The sequence below is a fragment of the Protopterus annectens genome, chromosome 2.part0 (genome assembly GCF_019279795.1).
Source record: "Protopterus annectens isolate FY-2018-M chromosome 2.part0, PAN1.0, whole genome shotgun sequence".
In the NCBI taxonomy this organism is placed as follows: Eukaryota; Metazoa; Chordata; order Ceratodontiformes; family Protopteridae; genus Protopterus; species Protopterus annectens.
The window spans coordinates 868277263-868302188 of NC_056728.1; the positions used below are offsets into that span (position 1 = coordinate 868277263).

General features: G+C 38.0%; 1 protein-coding gene across 2 annotated transcripts in view; it reads left to right on the forward strand.

The window, feature by feature from the left end:
- AMTN (amelotin) overlaps positions 1-24926 on the forward strand; it is a 110132-nt gene that overhangs the window by 45120 nt on the left and 40086 nt on the right. Inside the window, exons 6-8 of one of the 2 annotated variants that reach the window (XM_044061944.1) lie at positions 221-421; positions 2553-2624; positions 15736-15816. In XM_044061944.1, the coding sequence (XP_043917879.1) occupies positions 221-421; positions 2553-2624; positions 15736-15816 (354 nt within the window). The remainder of the gene's footprint in view (positions 1-220; positions 422-2552; positions 2625-15735; positions 15817-24926) is intronic. The other variant, XM_044061945.1, reaches the window with a different exon arrangement.

Consider the following 24926-nt stretch of genomic DNA (forward strand, 5'->3'; position numbering starts at 1 on the left):
AACATAAGAAAATGTATGTTTTGTGGTTCAATAATTACTATAAAATCTCTGTAGTGCAGTAATGTTTATTTAAAATGTATACAGCTTTTTTCCACTTTCGCACAATAACATAGAAATTCTTCAACAACCACATTATATGATTAAATAAAAGATATATAGTGGTTTATTTTTTTCTTGTTAATGCATAACATATACTTTTTAATATTTATGAAATAAAAAGTTCTTTCAGGTGGACCCTGCATTTAGAAATGTACCAGTAGTCTCACATGGGCAAGTAGTAAGCCCACAAGGACCACTGCTATCACCAGGATCAGCAACTCCACAAGGACAAGCCATACCACAAGGACCTTTCATGGGACAACCACCTGTCATGATGCCAGGTCAAACAATGCCTCAGTCTACACTCCAATCCCAGCTCCAGGTAAGATAATGACAATAGGCAGTTATAAGAACACGAAGAATGACAGCATCCTGATAACAGCATATGTGATCATCCCATAAATAATTAAAAAAAAGATTGCTGAATATATCTACATATTTGGCTGGGTGTCTGGAAAGCACGTTGGAAATTAGGAAATATCATAAATACACACAGGTGTCATTTCCATTCAAAAGTGGAATTAATGTCAACATTTTCCTGTACTATTCTGAAAAAATGGACTTATATTAAAATATAGAGATGTCAGGCATTCCCCCATAGGGTATTCAATAATTAGGACTGGCAAGCTATGAAGTCATCCTTGTTCTATAAATCCAGGTCTTCTTTCCTTCTAGGATATCCACTGCTCTGTTGTTGAAGTCCTGAGCTCACCACCCAAACAAATGGCCTGCAAATGCAGGGCTGCTGACATTGTGCAGGGGTTGAGGGTTGTAAAATGGTTAAGATGTTTACTGCACAAACAAGATATACAGCGTTTGATTCTCACCAAGAGAAATTGGTTAGGTTTAAAATGGCCTACAGGGCCAGCTAGCCTAGTACTTACCTATGACAACACCTGGAGCCAAAAACACAATTCACAGTTAGTAATGAATAGACTTCCACTTATGGAATATATCATTAAATAAATTGAAATATATAAAAGATAATACATGTCATATTTACATGCTGATAAACAAACCAACAGTGTATGCAGACATGTAGTATGTATATAGTTATGCTGATATAGTTCATAGTAGATACAATCAAAAAAATGAATTAGATAGTAAAGCATGTATAGAAACGAGCCTAGTGTTATAAAATAGTTCATGCTTCTCAACTGTCTAGAATTTTTAAGAATACCCAAATTTTTACCTCATATATTTGGCCTGTTCCTCATAAAATTTGCAGTTTTCTAGCAAACCACTGAGGACTGAGGTCTCTACTTAATCACATATATTTGAGTTTCTGACTTCATAGCCTTTATAAAATACATGCTAACATAAAGCATGTTACTCTAGCAACTAATATTTAAAATCTGTTCCTTGGGCCTTTGTCCCACCCCATCACTGCTTATATTCTGAGCAGCAAAAAACAAAAACAAAAAAAAGTAAAAGAGATTGGAGATACTCATTTAATCTTATATGTAATTAGATACTTTTATTCAGCAACCTAAAAGATAACAGAGTAATGTAAGCAGCATTACAATGCACTAAGGATGGCTACAGAAAACGGAGATGCAAACTGATGAAGTGCAGCTGTGTAGCTTGTGCAAAGCAGAAGGCTATTGTCTGACTTCAGACAGCTGGGGAAACACTACTACTGTGAATGAATCATTATTCTTATCCTAAATATGCCTAATTAGTTAGCAGAGAAATCCACTAATGTAGGCCTTAGGTATTTTTTGAAGCAATCTTTTTGTTGAGAAATCAGCAGAATAGACTATAAAGATTTGTTTACTATGACAAAATAATGGCCACGTTTATGAAGGGACCCATTCCTGAACCAGGGCGTACTTAAATTTCATGTGATCACTTATTTCGTTTTTGGTGTTTGACAGACTGGTTTCCATTGCAGCACAACAAAGTACTGAGCTTACCCATATCAGCATCTTTCTGTATTTTCCTTGGGGTCATCAGTATACACACTCTACCACAACCCCACAACCTAATACATCAGTATGTTATCAAATTTCAGTTTGCTTGAACATTTTGTTAATAAGCTTCCTAGGGACTACTAATAATTTCTGAAGGAAGAGTTTTAATATGGAACTACTAGTGAACAAATATAGACAATAATTCCACAGATGTGCTTGAATCAAGGTTTGCTTGGAGCAGTATAAACCCTAGTGATGTCGCATGCTGCTTGCAGTTATCTCAACAATAAAGAGTAAATATGAGAACAAATAGGCAAATTACAAAGTAGGATGCATTTATACATTATTGTGTACAACCAAAATTGTTATATGCTTTCTTAAGTTTTTTTTTTTTTTGAGAAATTTGTGACTCAGACATATAGCAGTCACATTTTGATAGCATAGAAACTTATTTTATCATTATTAATGGAAAAACCTTTGAGAGTTAACAGTAAATTGTTGTTGCCTCCTTCAGTGTACACTCTGGTTTTGTCTTCACAGATGTATCCAACATTTACTTATATACCACTGAGCTCTCAGCTTCCACCGGTATTTGGAGTAGACACTGCACAAGTAAGAGTAACTTCTGTACATTATTTCTTGTCCCTTTAGTAGTAGAACAATATTGTAAAATGCCAAATTCCTACAATTGTTGAACCATGGAAATACCTTCCATAATAGGAAACTAATTAAAATACCAAATCCCTGCAAATGTCGAATATTTTTTTATAGTCTAAAATGATGTACCATTTATTACATGCATTTATTTCACATGAATGCATATAATGAGCCATGAAAATGCTATTTATCCAAACAGAACAGATTAAAAACAATGAAATATCTGAACACATTTTTAATTGAAATCTCAGCAAGAGATGTTTCTCTGTCTAAGAAATCTTTTGTTTAATCTTTTGATTGTCCCTATCCTACTGAAATGTTTTATTTTAAAGACACATATTATAGCAATTGATTATCTGATTACTCATTTATTGCAATTCTCTACTTTATATTACAATAATTATCTTACAATAGTGCAGGCTAACACCCCATTTTTCGGCCACCTAAAATTAATTGTATAATGGTGACTTAGCTATACATATTGGCTCTTTTATGGTGATACCATTTTGTTATAGGTCCATGTTCTTGTTTCTTCACATTCATGTTTTGGAATTGATTGCAGATGACCATATTGTTGTTACCTGTCTTGATGGGAAGTTTTATCTCAAATAAACTTTGCTTCTTTTAAGGTTTTATTGCAATCTTTTCTGAATGGAGTTTATCTTACCATTGTTGTGCTGGGATGGGTAATGTTTTTTAAATGTAATTTACCATATCATTTTGTATTGGGATTGGTCATGTTTTTTAATGGAGTTTATCTTAGCATAGTTGTATTTGGCAGGGTAATCTTTTTATATACTTTTTGCTCTTGTACCTGCTGAACATCAAGTCTCACCAAACTGCTTCACGTTTTTTGTGATTACTGAACATTATCAGCTTGCATTTATAATTAATTTATACTGCATGTGCCTCTGAAAGGTCCTGGGCATGTTACATCCCCCACCCCCACTGATTGTCTTTTGACACCCAGTTACCCTTCTAGCAGTATATGTCATATTGTATATGTTCTGCCAAAAATGTTAATATTTTACTATATTTGCTTGCACTTTCCTCAGGAATCTTGTAAATACACACACACTTATCTGTTTCTTTACAATACTGATGGCCTCCTTTGTTTCTACACATGGAAAGACTGATTGGCTTCTGTTAGACCAATTGGCAAAACCTGTCTCTTAGTGAGTTTGGCATAATGGTTAAGGTGTTTACCTTCCAAACACAAGGTGCAGGATTTGATTCTCAAATGGGTTAATTGACTAGGCTTAAAATAGCCCACAAGGGCAGTTAGCCTAGTACTAACCTATAAGCCATGTCAGCCTCAATTCCTCAGTCCCCTGTTTATAATCAAGACTCTCTTGTCTCTTTTGCTTACAGAAAAAAAAACAGCATTAAGGGTGTATTACAATCCACGATATGAAATGAACCAAAAAAGTCCAGCACAAATAGACCGGGTTAGAAAATGCCTTTTATTACACAAAAAGTGGCTAACCCAAAACCAACAAACCGGTTTCAGCTCAAAATAGCCTTCCTCAGTGTTCAGTGTTCACTGAAGAAGGCTATTTTGAGCCGAAACTGGTTTGTTGGTTTTGAGTTAGCCATATTTTATGTAATAAAAAGGCATTTTCTAACCCACTCTATTTGCTGGACTTTTTTGGTTGGTTTCATATTGTTGGTTCAGTCCATGCACTTGGCCTCACTTGCGTGGTTTTGTGGATCTACTGTATTACAATCCACACCACTAGCATACAGATACAACATCACACAATAGTGACCAACTAATGCCATTTCAAATCACACTGTCATGACACATACAAACTGACTTATCACAATTCAGCTAGCAAAGTCCACATCACACATAACCAATATAACACTACTCAAACTGCAATCTGTATTGCACTCACTTACTCTTATATACAATTAAAATAGCATTAGACTATAGTACACATATCCACACTCTACTACCACAACCTAAATGTATAACCACCATTAGCTGTGCAAAACCCTTCACCAACCCCTCAAGCATACTTTCCATCAAGATTCAAACTACTATAACATCATACAACACCCAGCTTGGACACAAAAACACGGACTGATCATATATCTACCTACATGCAAGTTTACACAAAAATGTGATAAAACTCAGGAAAAGGCTATACAAACTGGCACTCATTTTCATTCTAATCATCAAAAGGAAAATTGAAACCATTGCTTGGCGACCCTAACTCTCTTGTCTGTTAGTAAATGCACAGCACCTTCATAACAAGTACACCAGGTTGAAACTCTCCTTAAACTGCATAACCCTGATATACTAGCTGTTACTGAGTCCTGTACCAGAAAAAACAACCCACACTGAACACCACTTTCACACGTTATTATTACTTTCTAGATGCTAATCTCAGCCCAAGAAATTGTAGTGGAAACCTTCTGTTCTATAAAACTCATCTAATTATCCTTAGCCCAGGCTAAAATCCTGTCTGCGACTGCCCCTAACTGGCTACATCTACAAATTACTGCAGAAAAAATACCCCTCAGCAACCTGCCACCTTCCTCCTTCCACACCTTATAAATTCCAAATACTATTTCAAGAAATTGCTACCCAACTTGGAAACAAAAACAACCACATCCTCTTAGGTGACTTTAACTTAAATATGTCTCACTCCCTCAAGCATGGCATCAACAACATTCTGCTCAGCTTCAACCTTAAAGAACTCATGGAACAGCCCACATGACCTAACCTCGTCACTAATAATAATTCCCTTTGAGATCGAATAATCTCAGACATCTCTAGTTTAGTCTAATCTCAAGCATTATCATCCATCCTCCTTCTCTGTGTGACAGTTGCGCAATATCCTTCATAATACATCCTCCCCAACTAAATTTACTCTCAAATTAATCTTATTCATGACTAAGACAGACTCAAACATCAAATGAATTAAAGAGGCCTTCTCAAACATAGATTAGTCTTCCATATTAAACCTGGAAGAACCCAAACCTATTTTTAGAAGCTCTCAATAGTGGATTTGAATGCCTCTAAGACATATTCTTCCCTGTAATTTCTTTAAAAAAATTACAAAAATAAATGATTGGTTAAATCTTAAAATTAAATCCATTTTAAAACATATAGGTTATGCATGGCAGGTATGGAAAAACAATCCATCCCTAGCAATAAGCAACAAAGTGTCCAGCACAGAAACTTCACAATACAAGCAATGCAATGACACAAAAACACCATAAGAAAACATTTAAAAAATCCTGAGCTATATTACCAAAATAGTTCTGGAAAGAAATGAATTGACTAACAGGAAGGGATATTCAAAACAACCTATCAACAGTAACAGCTACATTTTCTCCGCCTGACTTCCTCTGTGAATTGTTCAATTACCCACCTTCTCAAACACTCACGTTTGCCCACATCCCCACAGAACAATGTGTATTACATGCCTCCATTTTACTTCAAATAAATAAAAACAAGACACTTACAAACTCTTCTGCAACAAAGAAAACTAACAGCACACCAGACACAGATGAGCTCTGTCCCTCGTTCATATTCCTCACAACCTCTGCAACATGCCTTCAGTCACTGCCTATCACAAAATATCATGTCAAAAATATGAAAAACACAGATTATCAGGCCAGTCCCAAAGCAATCTATCTCCACCAATCTATCTACTCCAATTCAGGCCAATCTCTATGCTCACCACTCTATACAAACTGTCTCAAAAATTATCTATGTTCAACTCACTTAATGCAACAGTACCTACAACCTCCTCTACTATGAACAACAATACAGATTCTTGTCCAGTCAGAGGACTCTTTGTCTATGGACCCTAACTGATTAAATACTGCTAACTATAGACAGAGACCAGCTCAATGGTATCAACTTTAACAACCTTACAAAAACCTTAGACCTCATTGGCCAAAACATCTCCTCCATCACCTACTCCAAATGGTCACAGATCCCAATTCCTCACCTTTGTTCCAAAACTACTCTCTAATCACAACTTCTCCATCAAAATTCATTCTTTTATTTCCTTAATTTCCTAATTAGCCAGCCTTCAGTAAGGAGGATCACAAGATTCCATAACTGGTCTGTTACTATTCTCCATCTTTATAAATAAGCTAACCTTTGACCTACCTACCTTATCTGCTCCCCATGCTATACAGTTTACATATTACTATTTTATGCAAACAACTCAGTACTCAACCCCCGAAACATCTGCATGCTGATTTCCTTTTTCACCTTCAGCAAACAAAAACTATGATTTTTTTTTTTAGACCGCAACAAGAAATCGAGCAAAAGGGTAAAACAGAAATGAACAACTAAAAAACAATGTAACCCTTTTTCCAGTCCAACCAGACCCAAACATCACTGGCAAAAGTAACACATAAATATCCAGTGATCAGAGCCAAACATTACTGGCAAAAATAACACATAAATATCCAGTCCAACCACAGCCGAATGTCACTGGCAAAAATAACACATAAATATGTGTCATTTTTGCCAGTGACGTTCAGCTCTGGTTGGACTTGAAAAAGGGTTACTTTGTTTTTTAGATTTTTTTTTGGATGAGCAGAAACATAAAAAAACCTCACAAAACTCTTAGCATATTAATGACTACAACACCACCCCCAAAGAAATCACTACGTTTTTTAAATACCTTGACATTTGACTTGAACCCTCCCTTAACGTTCCCTCTACCTTGACTGGGAAAAGGTTAACTCTTTCCTATTTTGGAGTAACAAATTCTCCCCCTTTCTTGCTAAAATCTCAGGAGGAACTATAGGCAAAGATAATTCTGCTCTCCCTGAATATGATTGCCCTCTCATAGCTTCAGCACCAAAAACAAAATCAACACATTTAAATAATAATCAATGAATTTGTAGATTTATTATTCAGTCCCTAAAAAAATTAAACCCACCATAAAACACTAAAGAAAGTAAAATGGCCTCCAGATCAGCAAAGAGTTGACCCTCTCCTATTAATCCAACTATTCAAACTCCTAGCCAACCAGACCTTTCCACCTTAGCAGCTAAACTAATTAGATAGTCTTCCCCTTACCCTCAGAAACTGTAACACTAAACCTCCACACTGCAATGCCCAAAACTAAATTCCCCTGTACATGTCACTACTTCTGCTGATTAGTCCAAACATCTGGGGAAGTATCCCCCAACAAACAAAAGACACCTCATCTGACCCTAAATTTTAGGACTCAGCTAAATGCCCACCTCCTCTAATTAGTCAGATGTCTTTGCCTTTCTTCCAACTACATAATTTAACCTGAAATACATTGCTGTCTTTCTCCTAATAGTAAACATATTGCTGTCCCTCATATGGCACACTCCATTGCAGTAATCTCTACTTCCTTCTCTCATAATCATTTGGTTAACATAAGTTCTCCTTCGAACTACTCACAAACTCTGGTTCAACATCCTTCACTCCACTCAACTTTCCTATCATTCTCACTTAGATAAAATGCATATGTAATTATCCTGCAGGCGCCTCATTATTTAAATGAGATTTGTACTGATTTATTGTAAAAAAAACTGTATATTCTTATTCTGTATACTTTTTTGTTTTTATTTTTATTCCTCAATGGTATATACTAGATTTACATTTTCATTTTATTTTTATCTCGGTAAGACTAAAATTGGTCTCCTACCATCAGTAGTCTAAAAAAAAAAAAAAAAATATATATATATATATATATATATATATATATATATATATATATATATAAAAAGCCATTATCTAGGTAGCCATAGAGGCTGGTTTTGCCCTCACAAGTATCCAAGTATCATTGCTATAACGGACTTCACCTATTCAAGTCTCTAGCACATCCCCTTTGGCATGAGACATGTGACCTAAATCAATGAGTGGGACAATATGCCTCCACATTCATGTATACAATCATAGTATTTATTCTAATGTTGGTATGGAGCATTTAATGCCATTTCTTTGTTTTTCCTTATGTTGAAAGAAATCACTTACAGAAATGAATATAGCACCTCCTTGTCTGGTGATTGGGACTGAGAGAAAATAACTATAGAGAAATATTTTTGGAATACAGGATGAGCCTTTAGATTCTACACTGCTGGGGAACTTATGAGCATCTAGTAGAAGGAGACATGATGGCTGTCAGTCAGATGGAGACGGATAAAAAATTATTTTCTTCTTCCAATTGTAACCAGTTCCCTCAATAATATTAAACAGTTTGTTTAAAACATAGAATTGTGCCAATGGGTTTGTGAGTTTTAAAATTTTCTAATGGTATTTTTTTTTTACTGAGTTTGTCAATTTGTACGACTGGCACAGTTATGCGGTTATGGTGCTTTTAATTAAAAGGAATGAGTCTGTCATTACACAAGTTAAACACAAAGCATTGGTTTTAGACACAAAAATTAGGGCAGACCTTTTGTTCCCTTCCTATCAGAAAGATTATAAATAATTGTTTATTATGACAGAGAAGCAGATGGAAAAAATTAAAGACAGGAAAAATAAAAAGGTTTTAAGAGATGTTTGGCAATGCAAGACAAACACTACTTATGTGAGAGAGACTGTGGGTCAGAATAGCAACATTCCTGCAAATGATTCTGGTGAGGTTGCTCACGTAGAGCAATTGGAATTAGACAAGGTCGCAGTTTGTGATGATGTGTCAGAGAACAATTTTTTACCTGATACCCCTAACATTAGTGATCCTTTAGAATTTCCCCCTTTGCAGAGATCACAACATTTAGCAAATCAGCACTCTCAAGGAGTACAGGATTTTGAAGTACAGCAAAAGGGATATTATCGAGGAAGGAAAACAGGTCAGAATCAGAGAACCAGACAAGAAATGAGGGACAGATGCTATTAACTTTTTCTACTTTCATTAATGAAGGGCAAATTCTGCCACTTTTCCGTATCAAAATTAATGATAGTATTATTTATGAATTTAAGGTTTATAAGATCTTTAATTATAGTAAACTTAACATTACTGTGGACCATTTTTGTCTATTAGAAAAGCATTTCAATTGTTTTCCTTGACAACAGTTTGATCTTGTTGATATGCTTACAGAACTTAAGAACTTTATCAGGAGAATTAATTTTGCTGTGAGTCTTAACAACCAGAATGTAATCAACACCAGTGCTTCTACTAGTCTTAGGAAGAAAAGTAAGCTTATTCTTCGTACACATCCATTTGTCCAGACTTTTGAAAAAGCCTGTGAAGCTGATTTTTATAGATTACAAAAAAATACCACATCTAGTCTTGGCTAAAATCTTACTATTAATGAGAGGAACAACTTACATGCCCTTACTTACGATAGAAGTGTTAGAATAATTAAGTGCTGATAAAGGAGGATGGACTGTTATTTTTGGTACTATTAATTACACAAGTGTGTTGTTTACATTACTACAAGATATCATTACATATTCCCTTGTTTCCAGAAATGCAGTCAATGTGACTTATAAGACTAATATTCAACTTTTAGATTTACATCAACAGGGAATTATTTCTCAGAAACTGATACATTTCTTAAGAATTATGGACCCTATTATTCCCAATATATTTGGTATACCTAAGGTCCATAAGAATTACAAGTGTCCACCAATGCAACCAATAGTGGCAGCTAACATCTCTAAGACTTACCCTCTAGCAGTCTATATTGGCAGAAAGTTGAAACCCACTTTGTCTTACACAATACATTTACTGAGGGGGATTTTTTAGCCAGATTCAAAAATTAATTATTTTGAGATTAATTTATTTTTTGACTATATATATCACTGATTTATTTACCTGTATCCCACAAGAAACAGGAATTCATTTTTTTAATGAGTCACTTTTAGGATATTACTTTTTGACTCGTTTGAACATTAAACTACTTATTGACTTTATGGGCTTAGTGTTAGACAACAATTTTCTATACTTTGAAGGAGAATATTATAAACAGGTTCATGGAGTGGTGATGGGAGCAGCTTGTGCCCAAATCTACCCAAACCTGGTTTTATATAATTGGGAGTTGAATTATATGTTAAATAATAATTTATACACAACATTGTGCATTGTACTTATGATATTTAGATGACATCTTTATTTTATGGAAGGATGGTAATGAATTAGTTGGTAAATTTATGACTTACTTAAATAGTACTACTGAATTTCTTAAATATACTTAGTCTTTTAAGAGGTCGTCTGTCAACTATCTGGACACCACAATTGGTATACTATAAAGGATGATCATTTTTACTCCACCATTTACAGAAAACCTACCTTCAATAACTCATACTTACATTTTTCAAGTCATCATCCATATAAGCAGGAAGTGGGTGTTTATTAGACATGCCTGTATGATATATGATGACGACTTTTATGTGTCTGAGTGTGATACATTGAGAAAGATGTTTTTGGAAAGAGGTTACCTGGGATATCTGATCAATAATATCATTGCTGAAATTAACCAGCATAGATCAGGTAAGTTTAAATTTCTTTTAGGTAATGCTTCTGTTTCTAGTGAAACCTCCAGTAATAATGTTATGAATACTAATTCCTGATGCAAGAACAAATAGATACATATAAACTTGGTAGAAATTTGTAGTCTGTTTTTGAAAGACCTCAAATTACTTCTGATACATACAAAAATGATGGTGGCACCAAGAGGTTGTGGACCCTGTCCTAGATCTTAGACCAGCAAACATTGTCTTATAAACATAAAATTCACTCAGTATCAATCAAACATCAGAGGAATAATCTTGAAGTTTATAACTTGTCAGTGGTTGATCAGACCTTCTTATCTTATTCACATAAATCCACTGAGTAAACTGTGATGGACACGTGCCACTGGCATTATCCAGTCCTTTGCTGCAAGTGAGAAATCCACAGATTCATGGTATACTTCCAGATGAAGGGGGTTCTACCACTAACTAAGTACTACTGAAACACCCTTGATATGTCTGACTTGTGCATCTGGTAACAAATATGCTATATTTTGGTACTGTTTGTGCAATGACTTAATGTCACAGGTTGACAAAAATGAGACAGAGGCAAAAAGTAGGGGAATGTAATCAGGTGTCCAATCACAACCACGTTGTTATAAGTTTGAGAAATGGATGGCAAGAAATTCACCTAGAGAGAAGAGCACAGCAAAATGTGGGAGGTGAATCCTGACATGCATTTTGAAAATGTTTAGTTGCTAGATTATAATTATAGAAACCTAAATATTTTTTGTAGTAGCTGTACCAATTCTGTATCCTACCAGATACCAACATTGTAACACACTTAATGTCTGTCAGACAGTGGCCATAGGCAAAGTATGTCTTTGATTCTGTAAAAGCTTTTAGGTTCATAGGTTCATAGGTTCATACTAGGCTATCTGCCCTAGGGCATTTATAAGCCTAGCCAGAGTGTGTTTGGCTTTTGCCACCCATTTTAAATTAATTTTGCTATGCCCTTTTTCGAGGTTAGTATACTGTGCCTCTGTCTAACAGTGACACAGAAGTGATACCCGGGTTAAACCTATGATCCCCCATCCACTCATTAAGATTCCTCTTGAAGAGAGTCAATGAGGGACTCTGCCTAACCTGGACTGGGATTTTATTCCAGAGTGAAGAGAGCCTCTGGGTTATGAATCTGTCCCTCCAGCATGTCCTATTTATTTCAGTGCTGAGGTTCAAGTCTCTTGAGCGCATAGCTCGATGGGATTTGGATTTTCTGAGGTGCAGCATGTCCATTAATTCCAGGTTGGACATGGCTTTATACATCAGGCACAGATCACCTCTGAGCAGGCAGTATGCCACTGAGTAGAGCTGGAGTTTCTTTAACCGGGCAGCATATGGCATCTGTTTGAGCCCTTTGATCCTCTTGGTGAGGTACTTTTGGGGTCTTTCCAGTTGCTGCATGTGTCTGGTAAGGTACATCCCAAAAGGGGCATTGTACTCAATTATGGGCCTGATGAGGGATGAGTAGAGAGGCACGATGACCTCCCCTGATCGAGATGTGAATCCCTTCATGATTAGGTGGGCTATATAAAATGTTTTTCTAACCACTTTGGCCACATGGCTGTCAAATGAGAGATTGCTATCAACTTGGGTCCCCAGGTCCCTAATTACTTCTTCTGTACTTAATGGATTACCACCTATGCGGTAATCTGTGGGCACTTTGTTTTTGCCAAAGGGGATGACTATACACTTTTTGGCATTTAGCTTGAGGCCATGGCTCTGGCACCAGTTGTCTGTTTCTTTGAGACCCTTTTGGAGGATGCTTGTGTTGGCTGGAGAGTCGATTATAGCACCCAGTTTGCAGTCATCTGCAAACTTGGTCAGCCACAGTCCTTCCGTGTTGGCCTGTACCTCCGAGAAATATATACTGAACAGGAGAGGTCCCAGGACTGAGCCTTGTGGGATGCCACTTGTAACTGGTTTGGAGTCTGACATGGCTCCAGCAATTCTAACCATGTGGGTTCTGTCCTTGAGCCAGTTTGCAACCCATCTAGTGACATAGGGGTTTATATTTAAGCTGGTGAGCTTATCTATAATGCCTGAGTGGGGTATTGTATCAAAGGCTTTTGCGAGGTCCAGGTAGGCTGTGTGGACCACCTTCCCCTCGTCAATGGCCTTGGTGACTGTTTCAAAGAAATCAACCAGGTTTAAGAGGCAGGATCTGCCCTTAACAAAGCCGAACTGGGTAGGATCCAGTGTCTGTAGGTCCCCAATATCTTTTTTATGAGGTCCATGATGATCCTTTCCATAGTTTTGCAGACCAAGCTAGTCAGGCTTATGGGGCGATAGTTTCCAGGATCTATTGAGGCACCACCTTTGTGGAGAGGGACCACTGTTGCTGTACACCACTCTTTGGGTACATATCCTGTGGTAAGGCTGAGATTGAACAGTAGTTTTATGTTTGGGTTTAGCTCTTCTTGGAGTTCATGTAGGATGCAGCCCGGGACACCGTCTGGTCCCATTGATGCTGTGTTTTTTGCTTTGGAGAGGGCGGCTCTTACCTGAGCATCTGAGATGTCAGGGGGGCAGCACTCTGCTGGGATAGATATTTGCCCTTTTGGTGTTTGGTGAGGGGGGGGGGGTTTGCGCTGAACCTGTCAGCTAGGATGTTGGCAATGTCTGTGGGTTCGGTGTATTTTTGTCATTTTGGACTAATTCTGAGCATATCTGGGAATTACCACCCAGGTTCCTAACATAACTAAAGAAAGCCTTGTGATTATCCTTAGTGTCCTGTGCAATTTTTTTCTCGAAGCTGGCCTTAGACGATTTTATGAGTGCCCGTAGCTTTTTGCTAACACTGATCAGAGATGCCTTCCCTTTTTGGGATTTTGCTCTATCATGTAGTAGCTTCCTCCTTCTATTGTATAGTTTGTTTATGGCTGAGGTCCACCAGACAGGACGTCTGCCTTTGGAGGATTGGGTCTTGGTTTTATTTGGGATTGCATGATCCATGCATTCCTGAAGGTGCTCACAGAATGCATTTATAAAGGATTCTGCGGTCTGGGCCGTATTTTCCACAGGCCCGTGGGCTTTGAAGGATTCCACCTCAGTTTTGAGGAGTGTGAAATTTGCTTTAGAGAAGTTTTTCACTGTGGTTTTCTGGGCAGGTTAAGAGCTGTAGTATACCTCATGTTGACACACGCAAAATGGCAATGTAAAGTATGTTGTAGCTTTTAAAGCTGATTCAGTTTCCTGATGCTGTGCTGTGCTAACTGCTGATTTAGTCATGACAGTAAAATATAACAGCTTTGAAATGTGCTTAAAACTTTCTTAAGCCTTATTCTTACATCAGAAAGGTGCTTAACATCTTTTTTCTGATTTCTGAGCATAATCTCAGAGGTCCACATACCACAAATCATTAGGAACTCCTGCAGTCTGGTAATATGGAAACTCAGATAACACAAATTCAAACATTATTAATTTTTTGTGTTCTTTTATGTCGAATGTACAAGCTAGGACAAAAATTTCTCCTGATCTTAAGTAGATAGTAGTATAAGGAACAGAATGACTGTGCACTGAATTTGAACAGATAACTTTGTTAATCATCCTTCTGATGTAAGAAAGATGCTAAACAAAGTTTTATTAAGTACCTTTTAGCACTTAGCCTTTTGTTAATACACAACTAAAGCCAGTACTCCAACACAGAACTGTGACAAAAAGTAAACAGCTTTGAAAATAGTAATGCATTTCCCTGTTACACATAAGTGTGGAACAGTGATGCATCTTACAGCTTTTAAATCTTCTTATTTAGAAACATGTCACTATTGGCAACTGACGTGTGCCAGCACTAAGATTTATGGCTCTCAGAATATCAAAGCTGTAAAACACTTTACGCTACTACACTTTTTTCAACACAGCTAATAGCATATTAGCACAGCTGAAGCCCAGGTTCTGCAGAGAATTATGATCAGGCATGTCCAGCTGTAACTCGGTGGTTATGTGTTATTGACATGGATGCCAAGATTTACTTCTTAAGCTTCACTTCACTCTTGGCATCAATGTCTCCAACACAGCTTAGATATGACTGAAGACCTGATCATAATCCCACATCCTTTGTTGTTTTTCTTTCGGCTTTTCCCGGTTAAGGGTCGCCACAGCGGAACTCCGGTCCGCTAATGATTGGCAGTAGATTTTCACGAACGCCGAGGTGCCAGCTCGATGCCTAACCTTCAACGAAGGCACGCCCACTTACGCATGTCTTTTGAATGCCACCCAACCATCATAATCCCATATGTAATTTAAAAATAATACATCAGGGCTCTAGTGATTCTTATTACTAGTATAGTATAAAATGAGAACCAAAGAGAACTAATGGGAGTATATTTGTTCTTGGTAGTACAAAATCCTGATCACAGTTGTTAGAGGGAACTGATATAAACAAACAGAGAGGCACTGATCCTAAACAGGTACTGCTAGAAGTGCCTAAAAGACACAACTGTTTTTTAAATGTGTTCAAGTTTCTACATTATTTTCATTTTCTGCGTGAAATACTGGATTAATACTGCTGGCATTATATTCTGTCATACATCTGAAGTGAAGACCTGTAGTATACGTTGCTTTACTCTCTTCTTGTGGTAATTTATTATGTTCCCACAGTTTTCTTCTCCATATGGAATGGCACAAGTCAGTCCACAAATACTAGTGTCTCCTGGCCTGAATATGCAACAGCCGCAGCAAGTAAGTTTGGAAAGCAGAAATAAATCAGTATAAAAATACATGTTATCATCAGGTTTTACTTCTGAAAGATAATATGCAGCTAAGATCTAAAAAAACATGTAAGTAGATATTTAGCAAAATCTGAGGAATGCTCTAAGATATGACTGTTTAAATTTGGAAGAAAGACAGAAATGTAAAATTGTACATTTGTAAAACAAAAATCCAGCAAATGAATAAATATTTAAATGCAAACTGATAGCAGCTGCAAATAAGGCAACAGTTATAAGGTTTATTTATTTATTTTTATTTTACATTTGTTGATCGGGATAGTCCGACTGGATATATGTCCATTTTCAGCGGAGGCCTGAGGAGAAAAGCTTCAAGATAATACTACATATTGAACATTTAGTAAATGCTAGTTTCATAGGTTATAATCAAAAGTGATGGTTTAAAGGTAAGAAAGTCATTCAGCCTTATGTGGCAAACCAATAAGGAATTTTGAAAGACTACTGCAAGGTAAAAAGAAGCACATCGTCAGTAGAAGAATGTCAGTAAATATGTATTCATTTATTATGCCTTGCTAACTAAGTTAGCCACTACTGGGCAAACAATATTTACAGGCCAGAGGCCAAATAAAATAACTCCACTGGGTATTCTAAATTTAAAAAATGCAGTATCGATACATTAGAGCTGTAAAAGAAGTATATAAAACAGTATACTGTAGTAAAAAGTGTTACAAAAGATTAAATGTACAGCAAAATGTATTACAGATCAAAATGTATTATACATGAGGTACACGTATAATAGCAATAGATGTGTATACACACACACACACACACACACACACACACACACACACACACACACACACACACACACACACACATCCTTGGCTACATATCACTTTCAGTAAGCATGTATACCTACAACAGCCAGTACCCATGTGTTTTGCACATCTATATTTGTATTTGCCTGGTATGTCTTGTATTCTATATGAATGTATTGCTGCCAAAGCTAAGTGCACTGTGTTTCTGCTGGCCGGTAGTGGTTTCTTTTTCATTATTAGACCTTCCTTTCCAGACCGTGACTTAGTCACCACTCTACCTGTCTCTGAAACATGTAGGCACTGCTATGCATGCTCTTTTGCCCACCTGCATATGGGTGACACAATGATAATTCAGCTGTCATTCGGTAGCAATCCACTCATGTAGTGTTGCTGCAGTGTTTCTGCAAATTGTGAGTACTATTTTTATGAATCCCACACAGAGTTTTGGTTTTGGCAGTATAGGGAGTGGAGTACATTTATAGTGTGCATTTTTGTCTGTATAGGGTAACTGTGCATATGTGAAGAATATTGTAAGTGTGGTGAGGAGGATATTGATTTGTTTCAATGGGAGGTTGTGGGTTTGTGTCTATGGAGATAAGAGGAATTAGTAATGCAGTCATATTGGGAAACAGTGACATTGTCTTAGTTCTTCTACATACATTAAAAGTTTTATTGTTATTTTTTATAGTTAAAGACATTTCTGGAGCCTGGGTCAGGTATTCCATATGGTCTGGGTTAAACCTAAGCATGTGCTTTCTCCTCTTGAGGTTGCATCTAAGCCTGACTACGGTATCAGTGTTCCCATTTTTGAGATTGTGTACTGCATGATGTTAAAAGGGTAATCATTTTGCATTCTGAAGCAGATTTTAAAACTGAAGAACATACAGAGCTACTGCTCTTTTTTCTGTGACTTTTGTTATTCATAGGAACAAATAAAACTCCATACACTACAAAGAATTATGATTGGGTTTTCTAATAAGAGCAAAGGTCATTATGTCTTCTCAACATAGATGTGAAAATCCACTTCTTGAGCATCATTGTCAAGATGAATTCCTTGGTATACATGCCTCAAACACATAACAACCTGGTTATAATCAGGGACACCCAATCATTATCCTCGCTGTCTAAAATAACTTCATCTGTAGTTGAACCCTAGGACACCCTACAGTTTCAATTTAGTAGGTGCACTAGAGTTTATGAAAACAACAAAACAAAATGTATTGAAAATGCTCTGTTTTGGTAAAAGGTACCCGAAGGGTTTTACAAGATTTTTCAGTCAGCCACAAGGGATAATCAGGCATTCATAAGTATAATGAGAAATGGCATGTCACCATTCAAAATTTTTGCTGGGCATTCAGCATAAAACAGTGTGGGTTGTTTATGATAATTGTCTCCCAGTGGCCAAGTGCATAAAGCTGAAGCAGTTTCACCAGTGCTGAGGCACAAGAGAGTCATCTGTCCTGCTCATCATTGCATGTCTTGATTACTACCATACAAACCTCTTCTTCTGAGCACAGATTAATTGGAAACCTTTGCTAGCATGCTATGGCACCTTCTGTATGCAGCTGTTAATAATGATATTCATAAAATGAACACTGCGAGTCACAATATCTTTGGAATGCATTAGTCTCAATATGCCAGTTGTAGAATGTCACACTGTCAGTAATGTTATTTGTAGAATTAATCACTGTCTGCAGTATTTTTTAAGAAATGCAGTGCTGTCAGTAATGTTATTTACAGAATGCAGTACTGTTTGTAATGTTATTTGTAGACCATCACTGTCCGTAATATTATTTATAGACTGTAGTAGTGTCAGCAATGTTATCTACATGCAGTACTGTCCATAATGAAATCTGTACAATTCATCACTGTCTATAATGTTATTTACAGACTGCAGTACTGTCTGCAATGTTATTTATAGAATGCAGTGCTGTCAGTCTGTCTGTAATGTTATTTATAGAACGCAGTGCTGTCAGTAATGTGATTTGTAGAATTCATCACTGTCTGTAATGGTATTTATAAAATGCAGTATGGACAGTAATGCTATTTACAGAATGCAGTACTGTCAGTAATGTTATGTACAGAATGCAATGCAGTACTGTTTGTAATGTTATTTATAGACTGCGGTACTGTCAGTTATGTTATTTGTAGAACTCATCACTGTCTGTAATATATACTGCCAGTAATGTTAATTACAGAATGCATTATTGTCTGTAATGTTATTTGTAGAATGTAGTATTGTCAGTAGAATGTTATTTACAGAATGCAGTACCGTCAGTAAAATGTTATTTGTAGAACTCGTCACTGTCTGTAATGTATACTGCCTGTAATGTTATTTACAGAATGCATTACTGTATGTAATTTGTAGAATGCAGTACTGTCAGTAAAATGTTATTTACAGCATGCAGTATTGTTCGTAATGTTATTTATAGACTGCAGTACTGTCAGTTACATTATTTGTAGAACTCATCACTGTTTGTAATATATACTGCCAGTAATGTTATTTATAGAATGTATTACTGTGTGTAATTTGTAGAATGCAGTGCTGTCAGTAAAATGTTATTTACAGAATGCAGTTTGTCTGTGTCTTTTGGCTTTTCCCGGTTAGGGGTCGCCACAGCGGAACTCCGGTCCACTAATGATTGGCAGTAGATTTTTTACGTGCTGGCTTGCCGGGCCTAACGCACAACCTTCAATGAAGGAATGCCCATTCACGCATGTCGCCACACAGAAGACGCTCTAACTGAGAATCGAATGGGCAACGTCTAACTGTGAGGCGACAACACTACAGCAGCACCACCACCACAGTAATATTTACAGAATGCAGTATTGTCCGTAATATTATTTATAGAATGCAGTACTGTCAGTAAAATGTTATTTACAGAATGCAGTATTGTCCGTAATATTATTTATAGAATGGTTAAAAACAAACACCGCTGAGCAAAACAATGGAGGATTGCAGTCTCATTTAAATCACAAGTAGCTCCTAAATCCAATAGCCAATGATGTAAATAATCCAAGTGCAGGCGAAGTATGTAAAAAGCAGGTTTATTAATAAAAGGAGGTGAGCGCTTTCGCATAAGCTTCTTCAGACCTATACAACTAAACTATCTATAAACATCAGTTTAAAAAGCCAAAATGGCGCCAAAATCCTGTCCATTATTTAAAGGCACATAGCTCATTAAAAATATCAAGTAAAAAGTCATATATAAAATGCCTATACATCATTATAAGACAGGACGGCATTTCAAGACAAAACCATTCATATTCATATCCATTATTAAAATAAATGAATCAAAGTATGTGTGACAAATGGAAATAATAACACAACTATCAAAGCATTAACAGAGCATCTATGCATATAAAGGTTCAAAAGACCCTACTGGCCACAAAGTAGAGAACTCTTCATAGCCTCTTAACATCTTTTGGACAATAACCTTCTTGATTTCAGCAAAGGTCGCAGGGGAACCCTTCCATTGAGACCTGGGGTGATGTCTGCCCTAAACTTAATAATCCAATGGATTTCCCTGGTCTCTGTATAATTGTTGATGTCCCCTCTCCTGTATGTCCTTGAGATCTGTTCCAAGATCCTGAACTTAAAACGATGCTCTTGACCTTTGTCATTAGTATGTTTGGATAGTGCATTATGTGTAGTACCTCTCCTTGTGTGGTATATATGCTCACGAATCCTATCCCTCAGTGTCCTATTGGTCTTGCCTACATAGTAGGCTGGACAGACTGTGCAGCAGGCTAGATAGACTACATCTCTGGACATACAATTGCCCCTCGTCCTGATGTAGTAAATGCCCGAACCATATGGATATTGGAAGACAGGGTCGGTTTCTATATATGAGCAAAAATTACATTTGTCGCATGTGGTCATGTAGGGACCCAACAAAGCAGGTGGATCATTGTGGACCCTTGGGTAGCAGAGCAAACTCTTTAAATTCTTTTTGTTCCGGTAAACGAATCTAGGTCGAGTACCTGTAAGGCTCTTAATGGTCGGGTCAACTGATAAAACATGCCAATGCTTAGAGAAAATGTCTTTAAGTGTACCTACATCCCTGGTGTAGAAGATGGGAAATGCAATTCCATTGTCCCTATTAGAACCGCCCTCTTGGCTATCCAAGCCATCACTGGCCTCTCCTGCGTATATCTCAACAGCACCATCTGAGAAATATGGTTTCGCTCTGTCTATCCTCAGATCTTCAATGCCCGCCATCCCTCTGGAGATGTCTAAGTGGTCATAACCACGTTCCCTCAGTTTGCTGCTAAGATCTCCTAATTCACATGCCAGATGACTGTCTAGGGGTGTATATCTAGACATCCGCATTGATTGTCCCTTCACTATGTTCTTGTATACATAGCCAGGATGCATGCTCGAACGATGCAGCAGTGTGTTCCTATAGCAGGTCTTGCGGTAGACACCCGTGTTGACTATCCCACAGGGTAGTTTGTCAACAAAGACATCTAAAAAAGGAATAGTGGTCTTCGACCAATCCATAGTAAACTTCAGAAAGGTGACAGACATGTTGATCTGTGTAAAAAAGGACTCTAATTGTATTATAGAGCCACTCCACACAAGGAAGAGATCATCCACAAAACGCCTATAGAATGGTACTAACTCCTGAAACAAACTATTCTGAAACAAGAAACTATGTTCCCACTCTGCCATCACCAAGTTGGCGTAGCTATTGGCACAGGAAGTGCCCATAGCTACGCCATCCTTCTGCAGAAAGATCTTATCATGGAAACAGAAAAGATTGGATTCTAAAATAATAGCCAACAACATAAGAATCAAATCAACATCATACTTCAAAGAAAGGTCAGTTCTCCTCAGATATGCACCTACCATTGCTCTGCCTTCCTCATTGGGTATAACCGTAAATAAGGACTGAACGTCCATGGTGACCCATATGAGGTCTTCAATTCCAGAACAAGTGTTGATATATTGGTAAAAATCCAACAGAAACTGTCTGGTATCCTTAAGAATGAACCCATTGGCATCAACCAATGGTCTAAGTTGTGCCTCGACAAAAAGTGACAAGGGTTCAGTAGACCACCCTCTGCCTGCAACTATGGGTCTAAGAGGTGGACGTAGTGAATCCTTATGGATCTTTGGGAGACCCTGAATGGTAGGTAATAGGGATGAACCACATTAAAAACTCATATAAAGAGGTGTCAATAACACCATTGTCAAAAAGACCAAATAATGTGGAGCGTATGCTCTCAATGATGTTATCCACCTTATCATTGGTAATAGGAACATAAAACTTGTCATCAGCCAACATTAGTAGCATATCATTATTATATCTGTCCATGTCAAAAACTACAATCCCACCTCCTTTGTCTGCGGTCGGATAATAATCTCCCTGTTGTTGCGTAGGGAGTCCAAGGCCCTACGTTGTATAAGGCTGAGGTTATATTTCCTTCTCCTATTGCCATATTCTGACCCATTCAACCTATATATCTCATCTTCTACCAGTTTGCTATATGCCGCAACCAGAGGGTGTATCGGAGGGAGGAATGTACTAGGTGTCCTAAACACAGTGGTGTTAGCCTTCATCTCTGTGCTATTGAAGAAAACCTTCAGGGACAAATTTCTGACAAAAAGCTTAAAGTCTCTTAAAGTCTCTTCGTATCTACTGTCTGAGGTTGGAATAAAAGTGAGACCCTTAGAGAGGACTTGTGACTCATGTTCAGTCAAAACATGACTAGACAAATTGAACACGAGTCCTAATGCTTCCCCTCCCACATTTTCTTGATTGTCCGGTTGGATGGTCGATCCGGCGAAAGTTTCCTCTTGTACCTCCCCTTGGCATTCTGAAACGACTTCTCCTCGCGTTGGGCACCCTGATGGGAAAAGGGTGTCTGCCATCCCTCTGAAGGGAAGAGTGGTGGAAAGTGGAATCCAAGGGGGAGATAGGATCCCGTCCATCAGGAACTCTATTCGATGCATAGGAGGAAACTTTCCTCCTGACGACTGGTTCAAGAAGCGGGACAGATGGTTCAGCCCTGCTGACTAGAGGTTCAGCCCTACTGACTGAATCAACATTGGCTTCCAAGTCGCTGGTAGCTGTCGGCTCCAGCACAGAATCCGTTCCGTTGGGTACAGCGTTGGCATCGGTACCTAAACGACCAGCTTGGTCTGTAAGGATGGCTGGGCCAATGTTGCTGTTGGAGCCAGTGTGATCGTTGTCCAGGCATGAACCAGGAAACTCGACCGTGCCTGCATCGATTACATCTCTGTTGGGAGCACAGTCCGTGTTCCCTGAGTCACTGTTATTCCCTGTGGTGATGGAGGAAGGGGTACATGTTCCGGGGGCCTGACGGAATGCACTGTTGGTATTATTGGTGCTGTTGTAATCATTGTGCCTGGGCCAAGTGAAGATGTTGCCCAATCGGAAATCCGTCGAGTCCCGCTGCAACTTGGCCCTTTTCTAATTCAGAAGGCGCCGCTCATAAACCGAGACATTGTCCAACAAAACAGATAAGGTTTGGTCTACAACAGAGACCGGAAACACATTGAGTATCTCATTCTTCGCCTTCCTGACATCTTCTTTAAGTTTCTCCTCTAACGGGAGAAAGAAAGCATTCATGAGTTTCAAATATTTGAGGCTTACCTCAATATTAAGCTGTTGCCAATCATACAGTAGCTCCGGGTAGAGGGTGCCAGTAGTCGGCATCTTCAATACCCTAAGTCCTCTAGGCACCAGCCGGCGCTGTAAGCAAACCTCGAAATGCTGTCTCTGGGTTTGCATGCGCTTTAGTTTAAACAAATCCTGCTCCAACCGTTCCACTGCTCGATTTAGCCCTTCACGATCATAATCCAAGGTACTAGTGGGGGCTGAGCCAACATCCTCCTCTACGAATAACGCCAATGGATTCATTCCAGTGCGCAAGCAGTCTGCAAAACGGTCCAAAGACGGACATGATGTCATCGGTACTTCCTTGGTACTAGATGGAGTGTACGGCAGCTCAATAGAAGTCGAGTCTCCTCCAATCATGCCTCCACTGGTTCAGATAAGCTCTAAGTGTCAATAATGAATAAAGAGGACCAGTGGAGTGAATGCTCAACGGAACAACAAGCTCAAAGATAATGGTTAAAAACAAACACCGCTGAGCAAAACAATGGAGGATTGCAGTCTCATTTAAATCACAAGTAGCTCCTAAATCCAATAGCCAATGATGTAAATAATCCAAGTGCAGGCGAAGTATGTAAAAAGCAGGTTTATTAATAAAAGGAGGTAAGCGCTTTCGCATAAGCTTCTTCAGACCTATACAACTAAACTATCTATAAACATCAGTTTAAAAGCCAAAATGGCCAAAATCCTGTCCATTATTTAAAGGCACATAGCTCATTAAAAATATCAAGTAAAAAGTCATATATAAAATGCCTATACATCATTATAAGACAGGACGGCATTTCAAGACAAAACCATTCATATTCATATCCATTATTAAAATAAATGAATCAAAAGTATGTGTGACAAATGGGGGGGGGGGAATAATAACACAACTATCAAAGCATTAACAGAGCATCTATGCATATAAAGGTTCAAAAAGACCCTACTGGCCACAAAGTAAAAAACTCTTCATAGCCTCTTAACATCTTTTGGACAATAACCTTCTTGATTTCAGCAAAGGTCGCAGGGGAACCCTTCCATTGAGACCTGGGGTGATGTCTGCCCTAAACTTAATAATCCAATGGATTTCCTGGTCTCTGTATAATTGTTGATGTCCCTCTCCTGTATGTCCTTGAGATCTGTTCCAAGATCCTGAACTTAAAACGATGCTCTTGACCTTTGTCATTAGTATGTTTGGATAGTGCATTATGTGTAGTACCTCCTTGTGTGGTATATATGCTCTCACGAATCCTATCCCTCAGTGTCCTATTGGTCTTGCCTACATAGTAGGCTGGACAGACTGTGCAGCAGGCTAGATAGACTACATCTCTGGACATACAATTGCCCCTCGTCCTGATGTAGTAAATGCCCGAACCATATGGATATTGGAAGACAGGGTCGGTTTCTATATATGAGCAAAATTACATTTGTCGATGTGGTCATGTAGGGACCCAACAAAGCAGGTGGATCATTGTGGACCCTTGGGTAGCAGAGCAAACTCTTTAAATTCTTTTTGTTCCGGTAAACGAATCTAGGTCGAGTACCTGTAAGGCTCTTAATGGTCGGGTCAACTGATAAAACATGCCAATGCTTAGAGAAAATGTCTTTAAGTGTACCTACATCCCTGGTGTAGAAGATGGGAAATGCAATTCCATTGTCCCTATTAGAACCGCCCTCTT